This window comes from Cupressus sempervirens, chromosome 7, assembly GCF_028749045.1.
Source record: "Cupressus sempervirens isolate cs-2001-9-10 chromosome 7, ASM2874904v1, whole genome shotgun sequence".
NCBI classification, from domain to species: Eukaryota; Viridiplantae; Streptophyta; class Pinopsida; order Cupressales; family Cupressaceae; genus Cupressus; species Cupressus sempervirens.
Genome location: NC_143124.1, coordinates 852,374,206 through 852,386,366, shown reverse-complemented (window position 1 = coordinate 852,386,366; position 12,161 = coordinate 852,374,206). Strand labels below are relative to the sequence as shown.

At 33.1% G+C, this 12,161-nt stretch overlaps 1 protein-coding gene across 1 annotated transcript; it reads right to left on the bottom strand.

The window, feature by feature from the left end:
- Nucleotides 1-829: 829 nt before the first annotated feature.
- LOC149550110 (uncharacterized) lies at nt 830-1,195 on the bottom strand. Its single transcript, XM_089794426.1, has one exon. It carries the CDS (start codon nt 1,193-1,195, stop codon nt 830-832), a length of 366 nt encoding a protein of 121 aa, XP_089650552.1.
- Between the last annotated feature and the right edge of the window lie 10,966 nt (nt 1,196-12,161).

Here is a 12,161-nt window from a genome sequence, read left to right as displayed (position 1 = left end):
ACACTTGGCCTCACACACTTATGAATGGTGGCATTCATAGACATGGGAGTTACATTCCAACTCCTCTCTCTCATCTCTATTTAAGAGATGACCCTCTTCTCTCATTTAACAATGAGGTTTCTTCCTCTTCTCAATATTGTATGAGCCATTGCTCTCTCTCTCTCTCTCTCTCTCTCTCTCTCTTCCTTCTTAGGCTTTTCATGTCTCATTCATAATATCACAAGGGGTTTTCTTTGCTTTCCCCTTTCCAAATATCTTGCCTCATGGTGTTGAAGCTTGAAGCTTTCTCTCTCCTATTTTATGGTAATATCTTTTCATGCATTTACTCACTTAGATTCTTTCCTGGTATTGCTTATTTACAGATTTATTTTTCCATTTCTAACATGGTATCAGAGTTGTTTAATCTTTGTTTTGAGTGTTTGCATGAAGGTACGATTCGAAGGAGACTCTTGAGAGAGATTTCACTAATTTCTTCTTTAATCTTCTTAAGATGGAAGAAATTGAATTTTTTTTTTGGATTTGGCTGGTTTACCGCCAAACCTGATTAACTTCTGTTTGCTCTAATTTGTGTAGGTTACTTCTTATTTTCTATTAGTTTTCATCTAACTCCTTTGGAAGGCTTGCCGCCAAAGCATTCATAGTTTGTTTTCTAAATTTTTTTTTTAAGAAATGGCTCTCTATATATCGTGCTTTTATGGATTTTGTTTTTTTTTTTCTTTTCATGAACTACTCATCTGGATGCTAGTTTTATCTATTTAGCGGAAGCACTAAGCTCGCTTGTGCATTATTTGGCAGAGGTATCTTTGTACATTTTTTAATTGCTTAATCATTACTTAGAATGGTCATTGAAATTGATAGTGAAGACAAAGTTAGTGTGGCCCTTTAGGGTTTTAACATAGTCCCCCGTGTGGACATCCCAAATCTTTAGGGTTTTTTCATCGAAAGCAGAGCAAATATAGCGCAAATCAGAAGACCAAGCTACATCTGAGATTCCCTTTGTGTGGCCACGGAGAGAGCGCACAAATGCGCCCGTTGAGGACGACCACAGGTGGATGGTTTTGTCCACAGACCCGTTGCCTACCAATCGCCCATCTTTCAAAAATTCAACCGATGACACGGAGCCGCCATGGCCGGCCAGAGTATGTTGCAGTCTGTATGATGAATAGGCCGATCCGGATGCTTGGGAATCTCCCATCTTCCCGGATTTCCTTGTAAGAATTGAGTTTCACATTGAATTTTTGTGCTCAGATTCTTCATCTCATCGGCCTCCTATATGAGGAACTCGGTTACCATTAATCTCTCACACTGAAACAGATCCTTAAACAATGTTTTGTTAATCTGGAGATGAAAAGTGCTTCGCTTACACTAGGAGAAATAGCAATTTAGCACTTGTTTTGTGAACATTAATATTCCCAAAGACTATGACTTCAATGTTTTGGTAAAAAAAAACCTCAACAATTTAACATAAATCTGATCCTATCCCTTGCATAAATTGAGGTGGGCTTTACCATAGCCAAAACCACTAACCCAAATAATCTCGGAATCAGGTTCTATCTATCAAAGGATTATATCAACGTGATCTTCATTGAAGTCCACTAACAAAACACAAACTCAATCTAGTCGAAACATTGACATGGGGACACCCTCACCACAGCTAATCCAATCGAAGAATAGCACAAAAATAGATGAAATCAGAAGCCAGTTTCTCAAACCATTCCCTAACGGATTATTCTGCCTCTTGGCGGAGAAATCGAGGTCATCTTCAATCAGAAATTAGAAACAAACAGATCTGTTTCATATTCTGATCTTGACGAAGATATCAAGGCGGGTTTCACCAAATCCGAGTACCCGCAACAGAAAGTCACAAACCAATAGTCTCAGAGAAGACTGCGAATCTATGCCATGCGGAAAAAGTCATTTTCTCGCTCTCTGCTTCCTGTTAAATGTGTTATATCAGCTTTAATGTCCATTACCTACCTCCTGCCTGCAAGTCGGAGTCCAAGCGATACCTACAATTCCTCTAAATACATGTGCGAGCTGACCAAACCAATTTCACATATGAGTTAAAATGGAGGGAGTATACTCTGGACCAGGCACTGCAAACTGTAACTAAAATTAGGGAAATTTTACTGTTTGAGCTCTGTGGCACTAATGATTATACTTGATATCTATATTTAGATTTAGTTGTAAAGTTTGCTTTTCTTTTTTTGCAAGATTCTTTCTTCTTTTTTTCTTGACAGAGGCATCTTTTGCTTTTATTATTGCCTCTTGTCAACCTATTTTTGGCATGAAATCATTCATTGTCAGACAAGTGCAATATTCTATTTTAAATCTCTCTTACTCATTACAAGCTTTTATTCAATTTTTTTTTTTTAGAAAAGTTTCTTACCTCTTTTTAGTCTGCCAGATCTGAACTCTATCATTAATTACTAAATTTTTTTAGTTATATCTTTCTTAATGTTTTATTTCAAAAAAATTCTTTTTGAATCACTTCCAATCTTGGAGGCATAGTATGAGAAAAATCGGGAGATCTTTTCTTGCCCCATGACTTTATGTTCTTATTACTTTGAGGTTATATTTTTGAACCAAGGTAAATATTGTGACTTTCCAAAATATTAAGTATGGAAAGGTGATTATTTTCTTTAACCAATCTATTTTCGTATATTTATTTGAGTATATATGGGGGCCCACATATATGCCCAGATAAATATATAATTTTATGACTATAATAATTCAGAATTTGATTTATACCTTCACAAAATCAATTAAGTACTCATGTTTACCCTCAATGGAGTTTATACCTGATATACATATTTTGCTTATTTTGATCATCCTTGGATCTCTGCATTTTGAAAATAAAGTTTAATTCATTTTGAGTGAATTATGAGTTATCTTACACATTTTCCTTCGACTTTATTGTGATATTTTGATCATTCTATGCCCATGTTGGCACTTTATGGTTTTATACCATTGATATACATGATTTATATGATATTTGTTTTGAGTTGCATAGGGAGCCAATTTTTTCAAGGATAACTATGTAGGTCCCCTCAGTATAGCTGATACATAGTTTCCTTATCTGGCCCATGGAGTATCCCTCCATCCTATATTGGTATGCACTCATTTTATATGGAGTTTCCCTCCATTTGATCCTATCTGTTCCATTTTGATAGGATAATATTTTTATGGAGTTTCCCTCCATGTTGTTCCATTTTTTTTCTTCCATGAAGAGGATGTTATTATTGGAGTTTTCCCTCCAAATTTAGATGATTTGTTCCAATTTGAAGGCAATATGTTGTTACACCCTCATAATCCATTCGTTTGAGTATCCTAACAAAAATCATGATAATTCTACTTTGATCAGCATGTCTCTCCTTTACTTTATTTTCATATATTAATGTGATAATGATCTGCATACTTTATTGCTTAGATCATGAGTCATGCAAGTTATGGTGTTGCAGCCCATTAACTTGCAGTGAGATGATTCATTAAGTGGACTGTCTATATCCACATGATTGATGCAATGTTGATGCACGTATCATTAGTTGGCCTTGTCTGTGGTCATTTGTGCATTAGTATAATATTCTTTTCATGAGAGCATTGATCAAGCTTTTTACTCAATTTGTCCTGGTTGACAATTTTTTGAGCATATACTTTATCTTGATATCAGGTTATCTCCATTGTTTTGTGGTAACATGTTTTACTCATTGTTTCTCTATGATAGTTTTATTATCCTTATTCAAAAGGATTTCAAATTTTCATATATGATGGCATTCTACTTGTGGATATTTGTCTTGTTGTTCTCTTTTTTTCAGGTGATCCATCAAGGAATCTTCTCGATTTTTCACATATGAAGAGGTGTCTATGCTTCCACTTGATCACATTCAAAGGATGCATGTACTTCTCTTGGATCTACAAATTTTCCATATGGCTTGAAGGCAGTCAAATTACTTCATATTGAAGATTAAGTTGCAGATTTTTGTAAATTATGGGTTTAATACCCTTTGATGTAATTACCCCAAGTAAAGATTAAAGGGGGGTGTTAGAAGTTGTAATCTTTCCTTGGTGTATTTATAAACCAAGGTTAGAACTCCTTTCTTTATTGTTATAATATATTAGGATATAAGCCAAGGTATCCTAATATATTTCTTTTTTGTCCTTTTTCCACTACATCTTATTTTGTCATCTAGTGGAATATGTGAGGACAAATATATATTGTAATTTCTAATTTTAGATTATTCCTCCTTAAGAGGAATCTCACACTTGGCCTCACACACTTATGAATGGTGGCATTCATAGACATGGGAGTTACATTCCAACTCCTCTCTCTCATCTCTATTTAAGAGATGACCCTCTTCTCTCATTTAACAATGAGGTTTCTTCCTCTTCTCAATATTGTATGAGCCATTGCTCTCTCTCTCTCTCTCTCTCTCTCTCTCTCTCTCTCTCTCTCTCTCTCTCTCTCTCTCTCTCTCTCTCTCTCTCTTCCTTCTTAGGCTTTTCATGCCTCATTCATAATATCACAAGGGGTTTTCTTTGCTTTCCCCTTTCCAAATATCTTGCCTCATGGTGTTGAAGCTTGAAGCTTTCTCTCTCCTATTTTATGGTAATATCTTTTCATGCATTTACTCACTTAGATTCTTTCCTGGTATTGCTTATTTACAGATTTCTTTTTCCATTTCTAACAGATTTTCTTAAAAAATAGACTTTTCCAAAAAATATAAAAAACTTGAGATAAGTTCCAATATTATGATGTTGTTATATGAATTGAATTGTATAGTTTTGAGTCAAATTTGTTGAGCTATATTTTATGAGCAGTGGTTTACAAAAATCCATCTCTCATAGGAATGAAGGGGACACCACTCATCACATCTACATAATATTGCTATCAAGAGTCTTGTGAACCACTACTAATAAAGTGTGTCTCATTTGAGAAAAAACTACATAATTGAGTCCCTCTAACAATATCACAATTTGAAGTATTACAAAAAAAACTATCCTACTTATCAAATTAAAATAGAAGCAATCTTTTATTAAATATTTATAAGACCAATAATATTCAAATTAAAAACAATTCTAAACTAAAATAAAAAGAATGTACACTATTTATATTAAGTTCACTATTACATTTGAAATATATTATTCTTAATCCTTATATTAAACTCAATATTACATTTGATCCTAATTATGAAGTTCCATTCATTAAGATCTTTATGTAGAAGTTGGTTCTTTAAATAAACATATCTTCCAATCTCTCATATAAGTGGATCTTTTTGGATTAAGGTAAAGGAAGGTTTTACAGGTCGAGCAATACAAAAGACCAGTAACCAGAACCATATAGAAACCACAAAAAGATAGGACCACAATAGAATCTACTTTATGCTAGCTCCTTAAGAGCCTTTGCCACTTGAAGCTCAGTTACATTTGGTCTTCTTCAGTGCTCTTCTAACCAGCTGCCACTTTCTTCTTTTTCAACCTTCCCCTAGTCCTTTTCCCTAGACCCACATCCCTTCTTGCTTTTGATCTTTGTCTTTACTACTAAGGTCCACCTTAAGCTCAATCCCCTGAAGGTCAACATTGTCTTTGTCCATGAGCTTCTGAACAATATCACTTTTTCATCTCCTATCTTTTATTCTAAACTTTAAAAATAAATCTAATAGTATATTCTATATTAGAAAGATTTCAAAAACTAGAAATGAAATATCAATGTGATTCTATGCCTTTAACAAGACTTAATCTATAATGGACTTTTTCAAGATCATCCAAAACATAACCTTTTTATAACCTTTTCTTTCTCACAATATGTACTCAAGTGTCACAAACAAAATTTATGGTTTTGCTCTTATATACTTGGACCTATACGCATTCCTTATTTCACAATATGGTTGAGAGAAAGAAGAGGGCTAAAGAGTGGTAAGTCAAATGACAAAGGAAGTGAAGGGAAAATAATCAGTCTTGTGCATAACTCTTCAATTTCTTATTTCCTTTGTTAGAATATTATTTAATACGGCTTGCAGGTTTGGCCGGTTGATTTGCCTCTTTCAATTTGTAGTTTTATATACATCTTAAAATATAGATATGTACACATGACCATTTGATCGTGTTGTCTCTGCAGACACCTAAAATCCTTTAGAAAATAAAGTATTTTTATTTTCTGAAAAAGTCCTGATGACATCATCATTAATTAATTGATTAATTATTTAATTAATTGATTAATTTTTATGCCATTAAATCCCTTTATCTTAATTAAAAATATTTAATTAAGGAATCCCTCCCAAAAATGTTTAAATCTTATTTAAACATTATTTCTTTATTTATTAATTATTTAATTAATAAATTGACCAAAAAATCCAAAATAAATAAAAAATTTATTTTTTGCCCAAAACTTGGCCAATTTTCTTAAGACCACTAACCTCTTCCAAAATCTTCTAATCCTTCTTTAATTTTAAAGGCTAATCCCATCATTTCCTACCCCTAATCCCAACTCAAAATATTTAGTTAAGATTAAATATTAATCCTCATGTTTATTAAAAAAGTTTTAATAAATATCTCCTCAACCCAAACCCTTGAAATAAATAAAACTTTATTCATTTCCTAAAAATCTAAATTATCCTCATCCTAAGAAGTTCTAGACTCTTCTAGAAAGTCTTCATCCTCATCCTAGGAAATTCTAGACTATTCTAGAAAGTCTTTATCCTCATCCACAACCTAGACTCTTCTAGAAGATGTCTTTAACCCTAATCCTAATCCCCTCCTAACCTTGTCACATTCCCTTAACATGGGTTAAGACTTGCTAACTCAAGCCAAAGTTAACAAATATCTCCTCCTTCACCCACCCTCATTAATTGCAATCCACTTGCCATCCACTTGCCTAGTCCTAAGCCATCTCTAACCCTTCCTCTAATCATTTTTTCAACCCTAAGCAAGCTTAAAACCCCCCTAAACCCTCAAATTCGAATTTCATGGTATCTCTCACAAATATCTTCAACCACAAAACTTTATAAAACCCACAAAGTCATAAATGTTCTTACAAAGCACTTATGAAGGGTCTTTATGAACATTTTATCTCTTGAGCCTCCTTTGTTGACTCATCCTTTCCCTTTCCTCCATCCTCTCACCCTGTGACATGTGTCACTCCCTGATTGGTTGTAAGGAAGCACAATCCATGTGCTCTCCTCTCATGCAATCTAAGCCCTCCATGAGTTTTTCCCCATCCTTGCATCTTAGCCCTCAATTCCTCAAGCCTCTTGCCTATAAATTGGATCCTTCCCCTTTGCAAAATAACACAATCCATGAAGTAAAGTTATAATGCTATTTTGAGAGCCAAATCCATACTAAAGACATCTATCCACACCAAAAATCCACAATCATCCATTGAATCCTTTGGAAGCATATTGAGCATACATCCTATCCATTTAGATAAAGCCACTCAACAAGAGAGCTTCTCATTGAGAGAGCCCATTAATGGCTCATATTTTCAATTGAGAGCTCATCTTAGTCTATCTTGAAGTTTATGAATTTTTTTTAGTTTGTAGAAGCTTTATTTAAATTTGGTTTCTATTTGCATACTAACATTACTCATATACAGTCTCAACCATCATGCAGATTTCTAATGGCTTTTGCCTATCCTTCAAGTGCCCACCTTGTGGATCTCTTTTTAGAATTTTCAATCATTCGCTAGTCTTTTTCATTTTATTTTGTTAGATGACATGGTGAACTCCTTGTAGTTTGAGAGAAATCATTAACTCTTGTTATATCTCTCCATAGCATTTGAGCCCCACAAACTACTTTTGATGTCAAAATTTTTTTTTTAGACCACTATTATTTGGATAGGATAGTTCCTCTTAAAATTGTACCTCAAATGTACTTTTTACTATAAAAAAATTTACTTACTTTCAAAGTTCTTGTTAATGTGCGAACTGGATATCCTTTTATTTTGATTTTCAGCTAAATTGACTGTAACCTCATATTCCAGCTCCTAAAAAAGGTAGCATATTTTTTTATGAATATTATTTGTCATAAGTTTTTCAGTGAATGCATCAACTATTATTTATTAGAATTCATTTTATTTCTCTATATAATTTGAGATGATGATAGTTTTCTAAATTTTGCATGTGTCACTATTGAAGAGCAAGATTTCTAGGCCATTGTTATGATTACTGAAATATAAAATTGATTTCATCATTCCTCTTGTTGTTAAGCTAATATTATTGTGAAGTTAAGATCCTAATGGTTACAATATCTTCAACTATTTCATAAGCAACATGAATTTTTTATTCTAGACGTTTCTCCCCAAAATAGAAGATAAATTTCTATAATACCTTTAAATATAATGATTCATTTTGTTATTGGCATGTTCTTATTTTTAGAAAATAAATCCTAGTGGCTTTTCATGTACTAGGAGAATACTCATCACCAAATGTAGACACTAGTCTCACAACCAATTTCACCTCTTGCTTTGGTATTTCTAGAATTAATCTCTCCAAAAACTATACTATTTCATCTACACTAACTCTTCCATCACCATCTTCATCCAATGCTCTAAACATTCTTGCAAGACATTCAGCCTCCTCTAGTAGTTCTACATCTTCCATAGAAATTTTAGTTGAACTGGAATCTCTTGATTCTAAACATGGACTATTACTATTACCAATTTCTTTTCTCAATATTTTTTTACTCCCTACAATGGAATAAATGTTCTTTTCATCATAAGAAGTGTCGTGATATTTGCTAGCATTTTCATTATCACATAGACTCTCACTAAAAATTGCTTGACTATTAGTGTTTTTCTTAGGACTGGAGAGACAACTGTAATACCAACTATCCTCAATGATAGAGACCTCAACATGAAATATTGAAGACATTTTTGATATATGCTTCTCCTATATTTTTCATAAATGCTTCTGCTATTCTAGAAACTTGAGAACTATCCTTTCCAATACTATCAACTTGTCTAAGCCTTGGTAATCCTCTATTAGTCTCTCTACTACTAAATAATATTTTGATGGGAAAAATCTATTGAGTATTGAATGTTTAAGTGACTAAATATAATAGGTAAGGAAGGTGGGAGGAAGTTGCTTGAAGCTAATGATAGAAGCTTATTTTGTATTTTGTTCAATTATTATCTACAAGATTGCAAAGCCCACTATCATTAATATGAAAAGGGTGTGCCCATCCATTAGCCAGTACCTTCAACAAAAACAAACTAACTTTGCCAGGATTCCAAATAATAGACAAAGGAAGCTTTGTAGTATTGATGCAATCATAACTTACATGGTGGCCTAGGAAAATCCACATGGAAGATGAGGGTAGTGTAGAATCTAAACACATGTATAATCATATTTATAATAGAAAAGAAGATAAAAAACCAAATAAACAAGCCTTGGAATACAATTATATATGAAAAAATAGATTAGAACCTATTTTATAGTAGAATCAAACAAATAACTTTTTATTGCAGCTTACGTTGATTTTCCAGAACTTATTACATTCAATAAATACCTTTGCTGGTATATTTATTTTAAAGAAAAGAACTAATTGAAACTACTTCCTAATCTGGAGTTCTATATGATAAGTTCAACATGATTTCATGCATTATTAAGCATCAAATTTAGGAATTTATATGACTACTAATAAACTTTAAAAAAAATAATTGATAACCAAGCATTCTATAAAATTCATATGAAATTTTTATGTTGACTGTTATGAACATGAAGATCGATGATGGAACTAGAGTTTTCCATTTTTGAGCAGCATCAATCTTGTAATTAATCTTCATACTCCCCCTTGATGCTGAGAGGGCCAAAAATTTGATCTAAGTGTCAAAAATTGATCTTTTGCAACAGCCTTTGTGAAGATATTTGTGATTTGCTCCTTCGTACTGATATAATTCAACTCAATCACTTTCTGCTGCACCCAGTCTCTGACAAAGTGTTGTTTCAAATCAAAATGTTTGGTTATGTTGTAAAGAAATGGATTCTTGACCAATTTAATGGCACTGATGTTGTCACGAAAAAACTCAATAGGCTGAATCTATATCTCACCAATTTCTTCAAGAAGCTTTCTAAGCCATAAAGCTTGTGTTCCTACTAAAGTAACTACAACATACTCCACTTCTATAATACAGGGAGCAACCATACTTTTCTTCTTTGAAATTTGTGTGATTAAACCAAAAGAAATTACTAGATGTAGATTTTCAGTCATCCAAAATACCTCCCCAATATGAATCACTAAAGTCAACAAGATCAAACTTATTAGAAGAATAGTGAATGCCAAAATCTATAGTTCTTTTAACATATCTCAAAATTCTCTTGGTTGCCTTAAGATGTTCCTCTTATGGTTTTTTCATATACCTTAAAACTAGTGAAACTAAATAAGCAATATCAAGCGTTGTGTGAGTTTAAAACATCAAACTCCCAACAATGCTTCTGTATGATGTCTCGTCAACAATTTTAGTACCATCATCTCTACACAATATAACTCCATGAGAAATTGGACTGGAAAGAGGTTTACAATCAGCCATGTCAAACTTCAACATATCCCTTGCATACTTTTCTTGACAAATAAAAATTTCATCTTTACCTTGATAAACCTCCATGGCAAGAAACTACTTCACATGAGACCTAAACCTTTCATCTCAAATTGATTCATCATAGCAACTTTGAATTCATATTTCATCTTTGAAAAACTACCCATATATAGAAAATCATCAACATACAAACTCACAATGAGAATATCATTACCTTCTTGTTTGTAGTAAAGGGTAGGTTTGCTCTTACTTCTTTAGAAACCATTGAACTCTAAAAATATCCATCAATCCTTGCATACGATGCACGTGGTGCTTGCTTCAGGCCATACAAAATCTTCTTCAACTTGTACACATGATCTTCTTTGCCTTGAATTTCAAAACCTTGTGGTTGTCCCACATGTACTTCTTCTAAACTTACCCATTCAAGAAGGCACTTTTCACATCCATGTGATGGATACTCCATTTATTTTGAGTTGCAAGAGAGATTAACATCCTAATAGTTTTCTTGTCTTTCTATTGGTGCAAAATTTTCTTCATAATAAATGTCATTCCTTTGAGTGAAACCTTTAGCAACCAATCTTGCCTTATATCTTTAAACAGTCCCATCGTTGTTATACTTGATCTTGTAGACCTATTATGTGTCAATCTTTTTCTTCTCACATGGAATCTCTACAAGATCCCATGTCTCATTCCTATAAATGGAATCCATCTCTTCATTCATTGATTGCATCCAAACCTCATTAGTACATGCATCTTCAAAGCACGATGGCTCAAAATCAGCTTTAGCAAGTAATGCAAAATTTACCATCTCACCTATTATTGACAGGCTACTTGCTGGGTTTGGTGACCTTGAAATAAATCCATTAGATAGCTACTCATTATCATTATCAGCAATAATATCATCATCCAAAACTGATTTTAAATTTTTAAAATATCCTTTTTGATGACCATAAACTCTCACTTCATCAAAATCACATCTCTTGAAACAACAATCTTATTAGTAATAGGATTGAATAATCCATAAGCTTTGCTTTCCTCACTATAACCCACAAAAATGTGTGATTCATTTTTAGCATCTAGTTTTTGACTATTCTAATCAGGGATATGAACATAATTCAAAAAACAAAAAGCTTTAAACTGATTTACATTAAGGATTTTCTCATGCCATGCTTCATATAGAGTCATATCTTGTCTAGGGCACTTGTAGGACTCTTTTTGAGAATATAGATTGTTTAAGCAACTGAATCAGCCCAATAAGAATTTCTCAAACCCTTGGTGTGCAACATACTCCTTGTTATTTCCACCATAGTATGATTCTTTCTTTCAAACACTCCATTCTGTTGAGGTGTGTATGCAGTTGTGAGTTTCCTTTTGATCCCATTCATCTCACAAAAATTCTGAAAATCTTTTGAGCGAAACTCGCATCCACAATCTTTTCTTAAACATCTAATTATGCACCCTTTCTTATTCTCTACATGGGCTTTAAACCTCTTGAATGTATCAAAGGCCTCATCCTTAGTCTTCAAAAAATACACCCAACACATGTGTGAGTAATCATCAATAAAATTAATGAAATATGATGTCTTACCCAAGCTTTGTGTTTGCATAGGACCACAAATATATGAATGAATAA